The sequence below is a fragment of the Acanthochromis polyacanthus genome, chromosome 11, assembly GCF_021347895.1.
Source record: "Acanthochromis polyacanthus isolate Apoly-LR-REF ecotype Palm Island chromosome 11, KAUST_Apoly_ChrSc, whole genome shotgun sequence".
Lineage (NCBI taxonomy): Eukaryota > Metazoa > Chordata > Actinopteri > Pomacentridae > Acanthochromis > Acanthochromis polyacanthus.
In genome coordinates, this window is record NC_067123.1 from 21,923,689 (window position 1) to 21,945,324 (window position 21,636).

Sequence of the window (21,636 nt, forward strand, 5' to 3'; positions counted from 1 at the left end):
TTTGTCAAATGCTAATGTAGCTTTCTTACCCAGATAGATAGTTCATTTAGGAATGCAAACGTTTCTTTATTTTGTTGTTTTTTTGCCAAAAAATTGCCAACTACTTCTCTTCAAAACTAAACTTGTAAAATATTTGTTTGTAATTACCCCTAGAATAATGGTGGTAATTACTCTGCAAGAAACATGGCGGAGTTGTGTGATGATCCGCAGATGTCCGTCTGTCTGTTTGTTAGCAACATTACTCAAAAATGAACTAACAGATTTGGATGAAAATTTCAAGGAAGGTCCAAAATGACACTAGGAGCAACGGATTAGATTTTGAGAGTGATGTGACTTATAGTCTGGATCCATGGATTTGTTAAAGATTTCTATATCACTGCGAGATAGCAGCATTACGTCACTGTAACTATGACAACAAGTGAACACATGATTGCAATCCTACTACAAATCGACCGCTGCGAACTTATCAGGACTTATCTTTCAGAAATCATACATTGACTGAGCAGCCTTTGCGGAGTACTGCGCTCTTTGAGTGCTTTTCTTGTTTTTGAATACTTTCTTAAACTGTTACAAAAATCAACAAGTGTACAGACAACAGCCTCAAAAAGACAAATTCAGACTTCCAGGGTTTCATATGTAGCAAACCTGAGAAGCTAATTCTGTCCACCTGCAGGATGGGACTTTCTGTTCCAGTAGTCTGCTTTAATTACTCCAATATTGCAGCTTGTCATTGTGTACCATTAAGTAATTTTACATTGTCTCAAGAGAGTCAGAAGTGAGTTGGTGTGCTGGAGCTGCAGCTAGTGAGGCCGTTGTGAGTGAAAAGAGAGGTGTGGATGACATCAATCTGCACATTCTCGAGGAAGCAATGGTGTAGAATTATATTAAGGCCATTTCAAGGCATTAAGGGGTACATTCAGGTGAGTTTTTAGGGGTTCAGACTTCTTTAAGGTTCAGAAATGTCTGACTGAAAATACTAATCTGGTTAAATTAAAATAATGCCTAAAAGAAGCCAATTTTGACTACTAGTGGGAATTTACTTAAAAAAAAACAAACCGCTGACTTGGGAGGACGGTCTTGTGTTAGTAGGATTAAGTGAGACAAGAGCTCTGGGCCTTAAAAAGTAGAACCGTTAGCTCAAGTACTCTGAAAAGGAAGGTAGGGATTTACTCATTTGGCTCAAAGACATGGTTTCTAACTCTCTATACCCTACAAATATGAAGTGATAGTGCTGTTTTACCACATTTTAGATGTTCATCTGTGAGATTTCTGCTGACAATCACTCATTAGGTGAACAAAATTTTGTTTGTGGTGCTCACAACACTAAAGTATAAAATATGAAAAAGTCTGAAACAACCTGGAACGGAATAACATTCTTGCAAAGAAATAGAAAGAAACAACAAATATCCCAGTATAACAGAAACTACTTGCCTGGCAAGATATAAGCCGGCCAACTGACCCTTTATTAAGCATAGAAGAATAATCCTAGTCATTACAGGCAATGTAATGTTTGCCAAATTATGAACAAACTTCAGTAAGAAAAGACTTCTAATTTTGTTGCCCAGGTCCACATTTCAGCAAAAATGACTATAATAGAAGCACATAAGGGATTCTCACATTTTCTCACACCAAAAATGAGCTGTTGCACCTTTTTTTAACGGTAAAAATGAGCTTCCCTAGTTCCTCTAAGCTGTTTCACAAATACGCAGGTAATGTGAAATGTCACATTACGCATTTATTGAAGCAAAAGACGTTGTGATTTCACCTGGAATGCTTTTTAGGCCTCCGCTGTGTTAATGGGGGTAAATTAAAGTTTTTTGGCTGCTGAGTCCAGGCCAGTTTTTGTCCCTGTTTCTGCAGTAGCAGCAGAATGTGTAAGTACCCACACTAATGGCTTTTCCCAGAACTCCTGTCTCCAAGCGTTGGAGTAAGACTCTTGCAATTCCAATAAAAGTCCAGAGGAATAACGTGACGCTCCACATAGCGGCGGGCATTTGTATTTGTAGAACACAAGACTTTCATCAAAATTCAAACCAAAAGGCTCTGAAAGACAAATAAATGTAAATGACAGGGACAGACAGAGATGCTGGCAGATGGGTTGAAGGGAGAGCTTGTTTTCTGCCGAGGGTGGGGGTGGTGGGGGGGGGGGAGGTGGAGATTGGAGGCAGAGGAGGGGGAGTGGGGTGGTGTTACAGACCTAAGCAGGTGTGACAGTTCTGAAAGCTTTCATGGGGAAAAAAAGGTTTCTCTGGCCTTGTAGCGATGCTAAACTGAGCGTGACCCTCAGACTGAACCCAGCCATCTTTCTCGCTCTCTCGCTCGCTTTCTCGCCTAAACCTCCCAAGAAGAGGAAAACCCTTTGCTGACAGTGTGTAGACTATAGGATTAAAGCCTACAAATTCCTTTTCTCCTTCTATTTGTCCCTCCACCACTTTCATTTTATCTCTATTTTCTGTTTGCTATTGTTGACCGAGGAAATACACTTCAGGGATGAGAGCCTTTCATTTAAAATGGGCTATCATCCCATTTAGTGGTGTGATGGTTTCCACGGTGATTACATTTAGCCCATATGTTTCAAATTATATTGTTTTGTTTTGGGTTTTTTTATGTGGGATGCCTGACCAGAAAAAAACTATTTGATCCATGCCACTAGGAATGGATCAGTTGTCAGTCGGCCTGTTCACCAGTTTGATCCAGACTGAAATATTTTAACAACCGTCCAAGTGATTGTCATTAAATTTTGTGCCAACATTTATGGTCCACAGAGGAAGAATTGTACTGACTTTGAATATTATCTAACTTGACTTGATGCCATCAACAAGTCACACATTTATCCTGGAAGATCTCAATATTTAGATGGACTGGCATATTCGTGATCCTCAGATTATGTATCTTAATCACTTTCCCTTCAATGTTCCTCTTATTCCACCACATAATTGAGGCATTGATGGTTAAGGTGTCAACAAATTTTTACAGGCTATCATGGCCATTAGAGGATGAACCCCAAAGACTTTGATGATCCCCTGATTTTTCCTTAAACATCACCATAAAGCTGACATTTGTGGTTTTCAGTTAATTGTCTGAACTACTGAATGGATCACATCAAGGTTAGCACATTGTCCTCTTCAGGATGAATTGTAGTAAGAAATTAGCACGCTGACAAGTCAAGATGGTTTTGGAGGTAAACAGTCCAAATGCTCAGCGTGGTAGCATTCAGTGAGTATGTTAGCATTTAGCTCAAAGCACAGCTGTGCCTGAGTTTCACAGAGGCTGTTGACTCAAAGTCTTGTTATGCTGCAGTTTGTAAAAATGTCAGTGAAATCTGCCATAAGGAGCTGCTAAGAATTTCATTAGTTTGACTTTTAATGGAGTTTCAGACTCCCATGATGCTCTAAATGCTATTCCACTGCCTCATCTGCACTAACAAGAGTAAAACTCTGGGGGAACACTAAATCTTTGCCATTTTTTCAAACCTGTGGGGCATGAAAAATGGTCAGATGCAAAGATCTGGAATAGCAGCTGCTTATATAAGCCTAACCCTAGTGTTTACCTCCTTCCATCTGCCCCTGTTTACCCCAGACTGTGGCCCTGTATGTTAGGGGACAGGGGAAGTCCACACAAGCAGAAGGCAAGAGCACAAGCCATCGGATTGGAACTCCTCCACCTGCCAAGAGAAGTAACTCTTCCTTTTATGAGCCAATTGAAATTCAGCTCACAGGCTATCTATTCTGTCAATGACAAGAGGAGTCAGGACAACCTTGCAACCCCCAGCACTAATAACACTGTAATGGTCAGAGATAGATCAAGCTGAGCGCTGATAGTTAGAGCGGGTCTTCGGCCTCCCATAAGTGTTTATTGCAGACAATTTTTGCCTTCATTTGTTTTGAGCAGATGCATGCTCGGGTACACCTGCGGTCGATCGTAATAGTTTTCACTCTGGCGGCGGACTGACAAATGACTTGCAGTTTTTGCTGTTTGTTCAAAGAACATCGGCCTGCACAAAGTACATGCTACTGTATATTCTTAAAGACCCAATATACAGGAAATGGTCCTCTCTTGCTTTGTATGCATAGGCCAGCTCTAACCTCTGACCCCATGTGCTCCACTGAATGGCAGTGCAGGTTCATTACCTCTATCTGAATAGGAGAAATCAATCCTGGAGAGGTCTCTTCCAGACATTCTCCTCACTGTGCTTTTCACTCACACATAAGTGTTTTTGAATCAATAGATGGTGGGGAGGAAAACGGATGATTAAACTAAGAAAGGGCTTCTGCTGATGGACCCATTTTCAGCTTCTCTGTCCTGGTCGGTGCGGCCACAGAGGGGCAGTAGAGAGCCTCAGATCACACACTTTCAAGGCACCATGTCTTAACTGAAATTATATTAACTAATTAAACAGTGAGGGTGTGTCATCAACTATCATTATCCTGCTCACACCAGTTAATATAGAGCTGATGTAAAAAAAAAAAAAAAAAGGTCTCTTACAACACTGCATAACAATTAAACATAGATTTGTGTTAGAATATGATAGATAGATAGATAGATAGATAGATAGATAGATAGATAGATAGATAGATAGATAGATAGATAGATAGATAGATACCTATAAAAGTGATTTTCGTTAAAAGTAACTTTATAATGAATACAAATGGATTATATGTCAGACAGCACCCACATGCTGATATGGAATTTTCTAAATATTCTTATAAAAATCGCATACCAACTAAAGTACATTAACCTGCACGGTGCTGCATAAGTATGACATCATATTACCATATTTGGACATTAATCTTTCACATCTAACTTCAAATATTTCAGTATACTCCAGCACTAGTGTCCCTCAGAGGGAATTCAACAGAGTATATAGAGGACCTGAACACCCTGTGAGTAGTCTAGACATTTTTATTAGCACTCTCCACAGCGGGCACACCCATATCAGCATCCAGCATCACACAGAGGGACTGAGGCTCCTGGAGGCGGAGCAGAGACACGGCGTTCAGTAGGCGGCGTCAGTCCGACAGCTACGTCCTTCTGAGCTCACTTCCGTCGGCTGGAGTCGGATCGCTGTTCTTCAGTCTCTCCCCGCTTTTGTTCTCCCATTTCCAACCAGCCAGCGCTGCTGTTAACAGGGACCCAGCCGGTCGGGAAACCACAAAGACGCAAAGTAGCGGAGCCGTCCGTCGCAGAAAACGCCCGGTAGCCACATGCAAAGCGCCGTCTGTACAGAGGATACGCGGCACTCCGTAGTTGCATAACTGGACTACTTTTTTTCTATTACTGTTGGGTTTTTTTTTCACGCTTTTTTTGTTGCACCGAAACTGACTGCCCCCCTCCAAACTCAACAAAATGGAGAACGACGATAAATACCTCCCCGAGCTTCTGGCGGAGAAGGACAGCCTGGACTCGTCGTTCACACACGCCATGAAACTTTTAAACGCAGGTAAAGTGTAGTTAATTGCTCTTTATTTTGCCTTGCTGCGGTCTGAGTTAGAGATAAAAAAAACACACTCCTCCACGGTTTGAGTGCCATGTGTTAGCGGACGGGACGAGGACCGCCTCATTAGCCGCAACACGAAGTGGCGGCGCAACAATGAAAATACGTAGGTAATAAATGGCGGTATTAGCTTCTAATTAATGACTAGTATCTGAAATAGTAAATAACTTGAAGCTATTTGGGGAAAATGCACTTTCAGACATATTCTTGTGTATAATTCATGCAGCTGCGACGCTTCCCGTCCTCGGTGGTGTCGTGGCTTTAAGCCGACTTGGAACTTGAAAACTCGGACACTTTAAGGACTGACCGCCGCTTGTTTGTTGCGTCGTGTCCCTGTTGATATCCTCGTCTGGCGGCTTCGTTGCGCAGCAGCTTAAAAATGTGCGCCTGTATTCGAGCCCGAGGTCACCTCGCTACTTTAGAGCCGAAAGGCGGCCTGGTAGCGACGACAGAGACCTTCAAGTTCCGGTGGGTGTCAGTTGGCGGTTGCTGAAGTGTCATTAGGCAGGAAATTGCAGCTGTATTGAAGCCCTGCGGGAAACCCCGGCTCCGGCTAAATCCTGGTTCTCTGGGGCGCTCAGCTCCCTCTCAATGCATAGTTACAGAGGTAGCACTGTATTCATGTAACACAATATGGCACATTCGGTGAAACAGTTTCGTCATACTGTACCAAAGTGTTGCAGAATTTCTATAAAGTCTCCTCTTACCACCACAAGTCTGTACTGGATCATTACAAAGAGTGAAAACCTCATTAGGGACATTTTAAGCCGCTATTGAGTGCCACAGATGATCTTATTTTTAAACCATGTGTTCACCCAGTGCCATTTCCTGCAAGCTGCTTCTTATCTGCTTCTTCATTCAAGTATCTCAGGTAGTCCTGGTGATAATGAAGTAGATGACACTGGATGTGCAAAACGTATGCCGCAAGTCTCAAATTGAAAGTGTGAATGATCGAGGAAGACAAAGAGTGTGTCAGTGCCTGTTGTGAGCATCTACTGAGGCTTCCCCCCGATCTGCAGCTGGTAGACTGTGGTGGAGCTGACATGTTTGCACATCGCAGGCTCATGAGTTGTCATGGTCAGAAGTGAGGAAGTGGTTTGAGATGAAGTGCTGCAATGGTGCTGTTTAGCGCTTTGGATGCAGGGCATGAGGCGCTCTGCCATCTAGAAATGGTGGTTACTTGCTCCAAGTTGTGGTGTGTGTGTGTCTCAGTATGAAAGCAATTGTAAATGAAAAATGAATCTTACTGATCTAAAATTTTGATTTCAAAAAGTGGAAAGACGGATGTAAATTCCAAGAGCCTAATGTCCAGTGTCTTGTTTTGTAGCGCTAAACACAAAGATATTCAGTTTACGAAATAGAGAAAAGCCACAAATGTTCACATTGGGGACGCTACAACAGCGTAGTAGTTTTAATTTTGCTTTAAAAATGATGGAAATGATTAAAAGTTCATAATAGATGAATTGTTTCCTCTGCAAACGCGATCGCAAAAGCCTGCTAGATAACTTAAATCATCGTTTATTTACCTATGTGAAACCAGCATTGTTTGACATTGACTTAATGTAGATTTGTTAATTTGTGAGAGACGACACTTAAGGTTGTTTGTGTGTAAAACTTGACAAATTAGATTGAAAAGTGAATTTCTTTCTAGAAGTCTGGAATGTGTAGAAATGTGGTTTCATGTTCATTATAAGTTCTTAACCCTCTCACAATGGGTATAAATCTCAAAATTATTTTTCCAGTGTAGTGTAAGAGCACCTAAATCCTCCAAATAACTGTGAAGAACATTGGCACTTTGACTGCTGTGTGATTGCATGAGCGCTTTGTCTGAAATGATACCTCTCCCCTTCTAGAAATTGATAGACTCCAGAAAGGAGAGACTAAAAAGGAGGCAGAGACGTACCTGGACCTTTTCACAACTAAGAACATCAAACTTAAGGAACGGGTGCTCATCCCTGTCAAACAGTACCCGAAGGTGAGTCTCCTTTGCCCTCCTTTTTTTCCTCCTTCTTCTTGTTCTGTCCTCATTTTTGCCACTGCGAACCCCTCTTGATTTAATTTATCCTGCAGCTGCGTTTCAATTACACAAAGCCATGAGGTTACTTGGGAGTCTCAAATTACTCCTCTCAACCCCGATCTTTAAGCTCCAGAGTATAATTACAGCTGATACAGGCATGTTTTAAAATATAACTAGAAGGATCAAAATGTTAATATTACTAGGACTAGGATAGCCCTGCATTTCAGTGTAATTCATACCGAGTTCTGATCCTCTCTTCTGTTTGCAAATGTTTTTGTTCATATTGAAGTTGGTTTGGTGCATTCAGCCAAATCGGTTCTATCTATCTCTGGCTTAGACATATGGCTGCATTGATTTTAGGATGAGTGTTTATGACGGAGGAGACGTGAGGCTTTAAACTGTCCTATAACACACAGAGAACAAATCGCTAGCTGCATAGTGCACAATTTGCATGCTGTTATATATATTTGCATAAATTTGAGTCACTAAAGTTTATGTGGCGGCTGTCTATGGTCTGCTGTATAACTTCTGATGTTCAGTTGTCTTGTTGACTTTTACAAAAGCGGACACACCAGACTGCTTCAAGATTTAATCCAAAGGACTAAGATCTATAGATTCTGCCCCTTCCTGAGAAACAAATCAATATGATGTAGGAACGTGGTCTGAGTTGGTACGACAGGCTTGTTTTAAGTTGTTACAGCACAGCACTGTGTTAGGCATGACGGAGCTAATGAGTGTTTTAGATCGCAGGAGCTACTTTTACAACTCCAGGAGGAAAAGCTTCCTTTGGGGCAGCTTTTTGCTAAACGTGTTTGGCAATGACAGCTAATTGTAAGACACATCATAGACCCGGTAATTACTTTATTCAGAGATCGAGGAAGTAAAGACTGCAGTTTTTGATCACAAGTTGGTTCTGGCTCAGTGCGTGGATGATTGTAGTGAATCGTAACTGATGGTATTACAGCCCTCGGGGGCTCATATCGACTTTGTCTGGTAAATCTACTACTTAAGGCTGCAGTATGTGCAACAAGATCCCTGACCGTGATTGCTCGCTCACTCTTAAACTTGCCTCTGCCTTGATTGTCAGACTAGTTTTGCTCTGCTTTGTTTTGTTGTTAGTTCAATTTCGTGGGGAAGATTTTGGGACCTCAGGGCAATACCATCAAACGCCTGCAGGAAGAAACCGGAGCCAAGATCTCTGTGCTGGGCAAAGGATCCATGAGAGACAAATCCAAGGTACTGCACATACACACATCTGGTGTTGGGCACCTGTGAGGAGGGTACCTGAAGCCATAACACATCTGGCCTTAACTTGAGAGGAAAGGCAGGCAGTAAGACCAGATGGTGTAAAGTTGTGGGATAGCTTGGGTGAACATTTACACAAAGCCAAGGGCATCGATGCACTGCACATCTGTTCCAGGATTCGTCAGGATAGCCTGCTAAACCTGTTATCTACTAGTTTGATGAAATTATTACGCTATATAAAAGAGGGGAATACCACACCTATGCCTGATGCCCTGTGAGGTGGATGAAATGCGATTAGTTGTTGCATAATTCATTTAATTTCTGAGTTAGCTGTGTGCTTCCTCACTGACACTCCTTTGATGTTGCCCTTGTTACAGGAGGAGGGGCTGAGGAAAGGCGGTGAGCCAAAATACGCCCACTTGTCTATGGAGCTGCACGTATTCATCGAGGTGTTTGCCCCCGTGCCCGAGGCCTACCTGCGCATGGCTCACGCCATGGAGGAGGTCAAGAAGTTCCTCTTTCCTGTGAGTTTGACTTTGCAGTTTTGACTCTGTTATCTTGTCTGTGTGGACTTTTCCAAAACTTTGCATGTCATTAATGACCTGTTTATTGTGTTTGAAATACATCACTTAGCCTGTAGCAATTCCCAGTCATGTCTATAGATTGAATAGTCTAAAAGCAAGTTTTTTTATTCTACAGATGGAAAAAATAGTAAGCAATGAATGCAGAAGAGTTTGTACTTGTAATTGTAAGGGCAGTTTTTTTTTTCTATTGATATCTGATCCACTTGACAAATTGAACTTAGGCTGCAACTAACAATTATTTTCATTGATTTATATTGACTCTTCCCATTCTTTTTTTTCAGGCATATAGTCTAAAAAATCTTAATTGGGTATTATAAAAATGTTTATTACAGTTTCATTGGTCCCAAGTGTGTATTTCAGTTTTTCCTAGGTTTCTGGAGGGCTTAGGTGCTGTGTGTGGAGAGGGTGGGTTGGCATTTTCAGACTGCCTTTTTGAGGTTATCATCTGTGACGAGCCTTTTTTTTTTCCCTTGCTCATCATGAATTTATTTTCCCCTGACAGTAAAACATGTCACAGGAGCCTTCACAATCTCCTGCAGGTTAAGCTGGGCTGATCAAACATTTTTCAGAGCTGATTAACTCTGAAAGACTCAGTGCAAATGGGCTGAAAAAATGTAGCCTCGCAAATTTCAGGCTTCGAATGACATTTGCAAATTCTCCATTAAATAACAATATTGGAACATACAATTGTCTAGTCCCCTAATACATGACAGCCTTCACTTTTATTTAAACCAGTACAGTGTCCTCTCTCTCCAGACACGTCACAAGATCTTGCTGAGAGTTCAGTTTGTGGTTTACTTTGTAGCCTTGACTATTAGCACTAACTAATTTAATCTGATCTGCTGGTCTGGCTTGAGTTGCTCATCCGTGTCCTCCTCTCTCGTACTACACAGCCAGATGAAAACAAACATCAAAGATCCTTGTTAAGCGCTAATGGCCATCCATTCAGACTGTAGCCATTTCAAAATCAGAACTTGATTAAAGACTGTGTTTAAGGTGACTAAGTGGGACTGGACACTCCAAACCTCTGAAAAATATCACTGAATTAACTTAAGCTTGTTTTCACAATAAAACATTGCAGTTTCTCACAAGTCTCTGCTTAAATCCACTCACAGACAGGGATGCAAGAGGTGTCACAGTCTCATAAAACTGCTTTTATTTTCTTTATAATTTTGAATTAAAAACAACTTTTCAATGTATTTTTGATTTAAATTTTCAGCAACTGCTCGGGCATGCTCTTTATGATGCCAGTAGCATCCAATTTCAGGCAACATCATGACAACATCATTGCTGGAGTCTGACGAATCTTTGGATCTAAAATGGAGTCATTGGCTGTTGAAGTTCGAAAGACCCTGCTAAAAATGTTCTTGGATAATTGACTGAGGTTGTCCTTTTCAGAAAGGCGTGGAGAGTCACGGCATCCACGTTAGACAAAGCTTAGGGAGGGGGCCCAACAGGACAGCTGGAGGAGATTGAGTGGGTATTTACCTGGAGCAAACACACTCTATGGCACAGTCCAGACACGTAAAGCAATCGGCTTAAGAGGAGGAATTGGGTCGCTTTCACTGTGTCAGCAGGGTTAGCCCCTTTATGTGGCTTGCCTGCATGTCTGTCGATGATTGCACCCTTACCTGAGTTTCATTCTTCAGGGAGTGAAGAGAATTATCCTGGAGATGTATAGCTTCTAGACAGAATATGGGCATATTCACTCTGCGCAGCCTACGCCTTCTTTATTGGCTTTATGCTGAGATTCTTGAGTGTCGGCCAACCCAGTCTGCTGTCAAGCCCGACTGAAGCCCATAGTGCTCTAACAATGGCTCATGCCAAAGCAGGCCAATAGGCCCAGGGGTTTGTGAGATGCCTTACATTTTTTAATTAGTGTGCAGGGTGCTATAGAAGAGAGAATAATTTGGATCAGACGCAAGATGAATGGACTGATGAACCAGTTGCGATGTTGGTATTGCTGTGTTATGTAAAAAGCCGTCCCCTGCAAAACCTGTCGTTACCATTTAAGGCCATAATCTGTCAGGCATGACGGCCTTCATTTAGAACAGGGCCATTATTAATAAATGACTGTGGTTCTTAGAAAATGGTGGATGTAATTTGTTAGTGGAAGTTTATGTGTTGCCTGTACTTTTGCTCAGGTATTCAGCAGGATTTGACTCCCTTGTTATTCTTCATCCTTTTTTTATCTCTGTCTAGCAGCACAGCTACTAATGTGAAAGCAAAAGCATTGCTTTGCTCCAGTGTAGATTTGCAGATTCTTGTGTAGTCTCTGCCTTCGATACAGTATAATGTCTACAAATCCTTAATCTAAACAGCTTAATAAGTAGTCATGGATCCACCTTTGCCTGTTAAATATAGCTGCTGCCACAGCGCTCCTCCTTTCAGATGAAATTATAATCAGTCAAATGGCGTGCTTTTGCTGTGGATAAATTGCCGTCTGCAGTGCGTATCCTAGTCTACGGTTTTCCTCTTTTCGCCATCATTAGAGCTCTGTCACCATTCCAGTCAGGGGACTGATATATGAAAAAGAATTGATTGGGTCACAGTGCAGCTCTTGTGATTGCTCCCAGAAGAAAGGCGGCGGATTGTGTTGTGGGATTTGGCTGCTCAGACAGGCAGCTTCACTAATCCACCCTAACTTATTGTTTTTGCAGATAAAATAAGGTAGCCGCTCATGCAGTCACACCAGACTTGTCAAGAAGTGCGGAGAGGAGTGATTTACATTTTGTGCATGATGGAAAGACACAGGAAGGCAGAAAGTGTGGATGGATGCTTTCCAACCTCCCACATCCACAACCCCCCTCCCTTCTCTTTGACACTCTGAGTCACTGGTGCTGAGACTTTCTCTTTTACTCGCTCTGTGAGCCATTAGGGGGAGATGCCATGTTTTGAGCTGCTCAGTAATTGTTTCACTCGTATTCTTCACTCTTTTTTTTCCCACATTGCCTCTTTACCTTCCACCTTCTCTTTCTTTCATGTATGTGCCTTCACTTTTGCCATTACATGTGCTCTTGTTTCTTACCCTCTCTTTCCTATTTTTATTTTTTTTGTGTGTGTAGGATATGATGGATGATATCTGCCAAGAGCAGTTCATGGAGATGAGCTATCTGAACGGAGGCCAGGATCACGGAGCCCGAGGCCGGGGGGGCATGCCGGTCAGGGGCCGCGGAGTCCCCCCTGCCAGGTGAGGAGATGCACACATGCTTTCTCATAGAACAGCTGCTGGGTCAATGAAGTAATACAAAGATACTGCTCATCTTCTACTTTATCTGTATATAAGTGTATTTCCAGCAGATGCTAAAGGAATTGGAGTACATATTGTACAGCCTTTAAACTTGCTGAGTTGAAGGAACATTGAGAAAGCTAAACCAGTGGCTGTGACAAAAACCTGTCCAAATTGTCTTCTCATGTTTAGTTTCTTCATAAAAATGAGAAAAATGTTCTACAAAAAAAAAAACATTTTCTTTTGGATAATTGCCTTCTTGGTATGAGTCTGTATGGTAAATAATGAAGCTACAACCAGCAGCCTGTTAGCTTAGCTTTGCATAAAGATAGCGCAAAGTTCATTAATTTATTCAAACACATATAGCAGGCTAACTAGTGAGTGAGGTGCTAGGGCGTGATTTTGCAACTTTCAGACAAGCTTTTTTCCTCTGCTTCTTGTCTTGTTGCTAAGCTACCTTACTGGCTGCTGTCTGCATAATGTACACACATGAGTGGTATCGCTCTTCTTGTCGAACTGTCACCAAAAAAAGCAAATGAGCATGTTCCATTATGTAGGAGACCATAGGAATAACTTAGTGTTCTTCTCTCCAGGGGCCGGGGAATGCCTCCTCGTGGTGCTGCTGCCAGGGGAGGTGTAACTCGAGGCGGCCCAGCCAGAGGTGGCGCAGTGAGGGGTGCCCCAGCAGGCAGAGGAGGACCTCCTGCAACACCTGCCAGGGGAGCTGTGGCACCTCGCGCCAGACCCCCTGCTGGTGGACCATCCCAGAGGATGGCACCACCTCCCCACCAGCACACCCCTGGTGCTGAGGGCTATGACGAATATGTAAGTACAACTGCCTGTAGAGTAGTTTTAATTCACCCCACCACAATTATAGCATAGGTTTTATTTAACATTCTGTCTGTTTACATGTTCATTTTGATAAGGTAGATAAAAGAAATAAAAAGTTATGTCATGAAATGGCTAGAAGATGGGATTTCCCCTCCAGATGTGATACGTTCAGATTTGACACAGCTAAATCTGACCTCTCCAACATGTCTCCTTTTTCTGGGCACTCTCGTTAGCTTTGAATTGCTCAACCGTCATCACAAGAATAAGTGATTTGAGAGGCTCAAGACATGAGGGGAGCATGCATGCTTTAGTACAAGTGTAGTGCTTTTGGGACATCTTGACATTCATGATTCATGAACAAGCCTCTCCTTAAATCTCACTGTGTTTCTCTGTTTCCTTCCCTCTCCAGGGCTACGATGAAAGCTACACAGACACGGCCTACGAGTCATACGACAGCTATTACAGTCAGCCGCAGGCGTGAGTGAATCAGACGTCTCTTTGGTTTTCACCTGCTTCTCACAAAGTGCACACACTTCGCCTGGTTGCTAGTTTCACTTGAAATGGAATTTGAGAGCAGCAGAAATACTTTTTAGCCACTCTGCACAAATTCGTCATTGAAAGTACTTTGTGTTTCATGGTTTGGATGGCAGTGTTATTCAGGAGGACCAGCCGGGACTCAGATGTTCCATTCTAGAGAGCCAAGCTTTGATCTTATTCGTGGAAGCCAATTATCATCCCCCTAGACATTAGAGTCAGCAGCTACTTGATGTTTTTCACAGATTAAAAGTGATTTTTTTTCTCCCTTTTTTGACCACCAGAGAACCAGAATATTATGACTATGGACATGGAGAGACCACAGAGGCATACGAGTCGTATGGTAAGGAAGAACCTAATTCACTGTGAGCAAAGATGACCTCATTTATGTAGTTGAAAATATCTGTAAGTGTGTGTGTGTGTGTATTTATATATATATATATATATATATATATACACACACACACCTGTTACTTTCTTGACATTGTCAAGAACCCACCTGTGTTTATTTTCTGTTGTAGCAGTAGTTGACTACTGATCCAAAATGCCTACCAAATTTTCAAGTTAAAGCGCCTATCTGTAACTTTAAAGGTACACTTGTGGTGTTTTTTGCCAACAGTTGTTTGTGTTTGCGATGGGGATTCCTGTACTGTTTGTGTTGGATGATGCAGTACACCATCCTGTAAATCATTCAGTGTTTTTCCAACATGTTTGATAAATCTTAAGGATAAACAAAACAGTCAATTTTGGAGAGACGCTCTGAATATAAACAGAACAAAAAACTCCACAGGGCAGCTTTAATGTTTGCCAGCTCAGTAAGCTGGTTTGAATCTGTAATTAATGTTTTGTGTTTTTTTTTTTTTTTTCCCTTCCTGCGTCCTCCGCAGGCCAAGATGACTGGAACGGCACCCAGCGAACAGCTCCAGGGAAGGCCCCTCCCCCCTCTAGAGGTGCCAAGACGCCTTACCGTGAGCACCCCTACCGACAGTACTGAAGCGGACTCGTCACCCTTAAAGTGTCGCCCTGACAACCGCCTGTCTACCACGGCAGCTCTCGCTTTAAGAAGCCCGACAAAAGTAATTGTCTGTTTTGTCTTTGGTTTGGTCTTTTCCTACACCGGACTTTATACGAGAGAGCAAATTGGGAACTGAAAATCGGAACTGGTTTTTGAGATTTGACCGCGAACTCCCTCCCCAACCCCTACTTTGTCACACCAACCAACCAACCAACCAACCTACCATCCACCCATCCAACCAACCAACCAACCAACCAAAGCGGCTTTTAGATGGGTCAGAGAGGAGAAGTTGGCGTCCTTTTTTTGTTCTGTTTCATTTGAGTTTTGGTTTATTTTGCTGTGTTTTTTCTCTGACCCTTTTTAATCCCCTCTGGCTTTTTTGCATTGTTGATTGTTAATTTTTTAACTGTTTGGGAGTAGTTATTTTTAGTGGAGTTAGTGGCTTATTATCCACTTGTCTAAGGAATCCATTTTAATTGTTTTTAAATACAAAGAATCTGTTGAGGGTCAGTTGCAGATTCCCATTTAGGCTACATTTCAAAATTCTGTTAATATAGCCAAATAAAAGACCTTTTAAACTTTCAATTATGTAATATAGAAACAAAAACAATCTTAAATGAAGTGAAGGCTAAATCAATGTTAATGGAATCAGTACAATTCATTCTTGATTATGGTTTGTTTTTAAATAGTTCTAAAACGTTGTCCATTTAGACTTAGGCAGCAATATTTGTCATTGTACTTAGAGTTTTGAAATATAGCCCTAATAGACACTGTTGAGATGGACTGTCCTCATATCCTCAATTTGTTTTACTTGTTAAAAATTAATTTTAAGACACTGAAGACAAAATGTTTGTTTAATGAGAACACGGCTGAGACATGGCCTCCTGTTATGCTAAAAACAGTTCAGGTCTTCATTTTGTGATCTGATTCTATATAAACTGCATGCACAAAGTACACAAAGAAGGATTGGGACAAAAATCTCCACATGGGTCTTCTCTTTCTACAGAGAAGGGATCCTGCAGCTCAATCCGAACTCTTGTACATATTTTAAAACATCCTAACTGTACTTATTCTGCCACTAGTATCTGTACCCTCTCCATAAAATGCATTATGCTACATGTGTAAGCTTGCCTAAATAGGTTACTAAATCTGTCCAAAAGATGTTTTGCAGCAGTTTGTCAATAAAGCTTAGTTTGTTTTTTATGAAACTTAACTTGCTTTATTTGTTTCCTGTGCTAGTAAAATTCTGAAATGGCCTTTTTTAAACAACCTTCGGCAGTCAGATGTAGGTGTTTTCCTTTGTTTCTCATTCAAAACCGCATTTTAAATCTAAATGAATGTATTGACGTCTGAAGACTTTAACCCTACTAAATGATGTCTTGATTGATTATCAAAAGAGCACAACTTATTCTTTCTCTCTCTTTCTATACTTTTTAAAAAGGACCCAGAGGTAAGACCTCTAAAATAACCTGGATAGCTTCCTAATGTGTATAGAGTTCTAAAGCATTGAATGCCTGGGTATGTATAAGACTTTTTCAATCCTCTTACCTGTGGTCGTAATCGTTAATGAGAATTGCTTTTATAGCATCTGAAAATTAACTGAATTCAAACCACCATTCAGGTCTAGGCTTCATTGTCATGAATGACGCTGGCGCGATGGCAACTTTAGTACAGAGTAATGGCAGTGCAATGGAGAGGATGGTTATAACCTAGAGAACTCCACTGTAAAGGTAACCTAACCCTAAATGTTTAATTTCGTAGTGTGTTTATCCTTTGACATAAACTTGCTGGTAAATGCGTACAATTTCTTAAAATATTATTACAGTCATGGAAACAAAAAAGAATCAACTCAAAAGTAAGAAAAACGTAACTTCCAATATCATGCAGTAGTGGATTTTATGTACCAAAATAACTGTTCTGTGTACTAACAAAATATGTTAGGATAGTGTTAATGCAACTCTTGCTAAAATGAACAAAGCCAAATCTATATCAATATCTTCTGTACAGTTGAGCTGCTGTTACTTTTTTATTTGCTGTGTAAAGGTTGCTTACTGTAATATTTAAAAGGTTCTGCCTGTACAGAGTAATCCAAAAAAGAAAGCTTGAGTTGCATGAGCATATCTTCTCCTGTAGACATTGCATGATCTGTCTCAAGTTTCTCCCAGTGTTTTTAGACAAGGTATTGATTTGGGGTTTGTCCTTCCTTCAGGCACAGCTTACGGTCACTGAGTGCCCGGAGACTGACAGTCTGCTGAAGTGAGACCATACAAACCTCAGGTTGGTTCGCCGCTGTACGTTTTCCATTTTTAAAGGACCATGCTGCTGCTTTTTGCACACTTGAGCCCACCAACTACACACTTGATGCTCCACGTCTTTTTCGTCACGACACAGCAAGTCGTAAAGACAGATATTTCGGTGTCTTCTCTGATTGTTTTCAGAGGCTAGATCCATCTTCACTGGGTCTTTATTTCTTATCGGCAACCGAATAGCTTGGCTTAGCACAAAGATTTAAAACATGGCAAAAAAAACAAAAACTAGCTGGGCTATGTTGAGAGGCAACATCTACCCACCAAACAGGATCCACTGCAACCCGTCCGATCACTCTGTCACGTTCCCCTATGACTTTTGTTGAGGTTAAGTAAACAAGACTAAGGCTGTGTCCGAAATCGCATACTTACGTACTACTCATACTAAGTGTGACATCAAAATAAGTATGTAGTGCGTTCACATTAGAAATACCTGGATGTATACTTTATCCGGAAAATTTTTAAGTATGCGCGGTGACCACACTAGTCATACTCAACCGCCCCATAATGCTTTGCGAGCTATCCACCGAAATGCAAGCCTCCGCGGGATATGTGGCTGGACCGGGGCGATTTTTATTTTATTTTATGTGGTTAAGTAGTCATCCTAATCACCCCACAGATTTGAGAAATAGGCGTTTTCTGACCAACGTTTTAAATTTGTCAGACGCCTCACAACATGCTACTGAATGCTAGCAGCTAGTTGCAGCAGCTCGCTTTGTATACAGAACAAGTAGCAGCTACCTCCAGTAGCCTGCAGCTACAATTGAAACAATTCACATAATCTGGCTAATAATTGCATGAGGAGTGCCGGCTTGAAATTGCCACATTAATTATGCGACTGTTTGTTAGCCGGCATTCAGCCGAGATATTTGATAGCCGTACTTTCGGTTTTTGTCGGAGGTTTGAAATGCATTATGGGAAATGTAGTAGTATACTGCAGTGTGAACGGTCGGCATTCTAATCATACTTATAGTACGTAGTATACAGTATATACTCATTGAGAATGTAGTATGTAGTACGTTAGTATGCCATTTCGGACACAGCCTAAGTGTTAATTTGTGAGCTTTAGATGTGCCAAGCTTGTAAATTAGTACATCACATCTTTTTTTTAAATCATGTTAATTAGAAGGTTTTATAAGTGCTGCTAGGCGGATTTCCTTACCTTTGAACAAAGGTTATCTTTGTACAAAGTAGACTGAATTGGTTCATAAGATTTACATACAGATAAAAATGAGAAAGTGCCAAACAACCCCCTTGATGGTAACAATGTCAATTTCACAAGGTGTTTTATTTCCAGTAATATCTCATGATTGAAATGCTTTTCAGAAATGGCAAACAAGGAGATCTTTTACACCTCACGCACGGAACTAACCTGACAAATTTCCCCCTGTGATGGATTAGCCATGTCGCGCTGTAATGTAAAGCACACACAATTTGTAGGTAATGGTCTAAAACATTCAAACCCACTGGCATGGTCCTTTAACGTCTTCCATTTTCTCCAAAACCCATTGTGTAAGAAACTGTGCTGTGGATGCCTGTGGGCCTTGCAGCCACTGTGACATTATGCAGCAGCAGCACGTTCATGATATTCACAGCATTTCAAAGGTTGGTTGAATCTGATGATTGCCCAGCTCCTGTAAGTCGCGTCGCTTCTGACAATGCCTGTGAATTGGTGTGTGGCCGCGCTGGACTTCAGTGAGTCTGAGGCAGGGAGAACGCGGGTGCTGGTGTCAGTATGGTCTCAGGAAAAGTGACTAATGAGGATCCGTAGCTCAAGGCTCTCTGACAGAAGGAAAAGAGCAGCTTGAAGGACTCTGCCGATTCCTGAAATGGAACCAGCAGGAGGGGAGAGGGTTTCTCCTCATGTCCTGTTTGTGCCTTGAAGGCAGGGAAAAGTTAAATGACGGCTGGAAACGTCATGCTTGGCTTGATGGTCAGACTTTGAGAAACTGTCATTGGCGCTACAGTGGAGAGAAATTGGATAACAAAACATTTAAGGGCGATTTTTGAGATGTTTTGACATAAAGGTCACTCACTTGTTAGAAGAATGTGTTCAACATGACGTTTTGTAGCAACACGTGAGGTGGCTTAGACCTTGTAGATTTTCACGAAAACTCCATATTTTGTCTGCTACACGTCCAGACTGCAGAGAAACCTTGAATCATAAGGGATATGTCTGGTCCTCGGTTCTCATTTACTTGGCTTTTCAAAGCTGCTGCATAGCCTCTGAAAGTGAGACCTGTGACTGCATAAGCTGCTGATTGAAATTTTAATGTGCTAATCCAAAATCACCAGTCTTGCTAGTAATTATGTCTCACTTAACAAAATGTTGCTTAGCTACTGTGGAGTAGCCGTGCAGCTTGGCAGTAAAATGACCTTTAATTATTGCAGCCGGTGCTTCAAAATTAAATTTAAAAAAGGTGGTCTTTTAGAAGAGCTGGACTGTAGCGCTCATCTCTAAATCGCCGTAAAGCAGGAGCGCAGGCGAGGACTGAGTGACTTGAAGAAGCACCGTTCTGTGTTTACATGTCTTCTCATGCCGATGTGTCTCCTGTGGTTTTTGTCTCCTCTGCAGTGAAGCCGTGCACAGGAGCAGCTCAGCATGAAGGAAGGTGGTCAGGCGAAGCTCTCGGGGCGCCCTGTTGAAAGGTGTGGCCCATGGCCCAGTTCTGTTCCTGGCAGGGAAGGTGGTGGTGGTGGTGGCGGTGGTGGTGGTGGTGTAGAGGGGGGTGTAGGGGAAGGGTGGCTGGCTGCCATGTCACCCAAAGGAGCCAGCTGATTTAGAGCGAGGGAGAGAGGAGCTGGCTCAGACTCCCACTCAAACAGGAACTGAGGCTGCAGCTGATCAGTGAAGACATTCGACTGACTGGGAATCCATAACAACCAGAGACTATTGAGCAACTCTCATTTCATGCGGACTATTTCCTACTATTTGTACATTTCTAGTCAATATTGAATTACCATGCATTACCCTTGTCTAATTATTTTCTAACACTGAAGACGCCCACTCGAAGCCTTTCCTGATTGTGTGCTTCTGTACACAGCTTCTACAGACCACCCCCCTCTCCCTACAAATGTAATTGTTCCAGCCTAATTTACCATAAAATGAGAACTCCTGTTATAGTAGGCTGTGAAATTGTTTTTAATTTCTATTAACCCTTGAATTAGACGTGAAAGAAACTCCTCCTTTCTGCAAGGCAAGCTGTATTCAAAGAGACTTGTGTGACATCTGCATTTCAAGTATTTGATTTTTTAACATTCCGCCGGCGCGCTGTTTAGCATCCATGCCTTATTGCCGCGTGAAATTAGACTCCGGGCTCGAGAGTTAAAGACGCCCGGAGAGTGCGGATCGCTATCTCGCCGCGGCCGAGTTCACGACGAAGCACACGCCGCCACATCTTGGCGTCGCACGGCCTGCCTAGCCCTGAGGATATCGAATGCTAATGCAGCGGCCTATTTGCATGTACTCACATGTACCCTCCCTGCAAATGTGAAACACTTTCATAACCAACGCTGGCCTGTTCTCGGCAGTTCAGCATCCAAGTATGATAATTCAGCGAGATGGAGCCAGGAAGAGAGCTGCATGTGAGAAAGGGACAGAGGGTGAAGACAGACATTACTGACATCCCTCCCATCTATCCATCTATCCATCATGCTTCTGTTGATTTGATTCCCTTCTATGCCATTTTCTGCCATTATCACTGATGATATTACAGCAGCCTGTGGTGCCGAGTTACATTTAGAGGTCAAAACTGTACTTTCCTGTATTAAAAACAAATTTCTCTTTCCCGATCCACTGGTCAGAGGCAGCATTAGCCAAGTCAGAGGCTCCATTTAGTTTATTGAAAAAGCCAGCAGCTCGGAGGATTGAGCATTAGATATTAGGATAGAAACCATCATTTGAGATGAAATGTCAACGGGCCACATCCAAAACAGACCATTTTTCAGTCTTTATGTGCTATTATGTCCGAAATAATGATTTCTGCTTCTCCTATAATCTAATGAAAGATAAGTGATGGTGTGGAAGCCGTCTCCTTTGCTTGAATCGATGAACTGTCAAAAGTCTAAGGGTGGAGAAGAAAGTAAATGTTATTGTGCAATGATCAATAAAAGTAGACTTGAATATGAGAGAGCCGTGTATCCGTCATCTGTGATGTTCCCTCTGGGCTGTAGCTGCCCTCAGCACAGTCTGCTGTTTCTACCCACCTCTCTGTAGTCAACTGGCGTGGTGCGTTCACATAACTCTACGTGGGAGAATAGATGGAAGAAGGCGAGAGACAGGAGGCCAGGCCGTCTTGTCGTTTAAGAAGCGGGGGGAGGAGGAGGTTACAGCGTGTGGAGGTGGACGTGTTAAAATGCTGTGTGTGTGTGTGTTAGAGGT

General features: G+C 42.1%; 1 protein-coding gene across 2 annotated transcripts; it reads left to right on the forward strand.

Annotated features, from left to right (window-relative positions):
- Positions 1-5,014: 5,014 nt before the first annotated feature.
- On the forward strand, positions 5,015-21,383 carry khdrbs1b (KH domain containing, RNA binding, signal transduction associated 1b). Of its 2 annotated transcripts, XM_051955297.1 has the most exons (11): positions 5,015-5,440; positions 7,348-7,469; positions 8,631-8,747; positions 9,134-9,280; positions 12,406-12,530; positions 13,163-13,394; positions 13,810-13,877; positions 14,219-14,277; positions 14,822-15,010; positions 17,159-17,226; positions 19,831-21,383. In XM_051955297.1, exons 1-9 carry the CDS (start codon positions 5,347-5,349, stop codon positions 14,926-14,928), a joined length of 1,071 nt encoding a protein of 356 aa, XP_051811257.1. In that variant the 5' UTR covers positions 5,015-5,346; the 3' UTR covers positions 14,929-15,010; positions 17,159-17,226; positions 19,831-21,383. The 2 variants fall into 2 exon arrangements, with proteins under 2 accessions (XP_051811257.1, XP_051811256.1); XM_051955296.1 differs by having other exon boundaries at positions 14,822-17,226.
- The last annotated feature ends 253 nt before the right edge of the window (positions 21,384-21,636 follow it).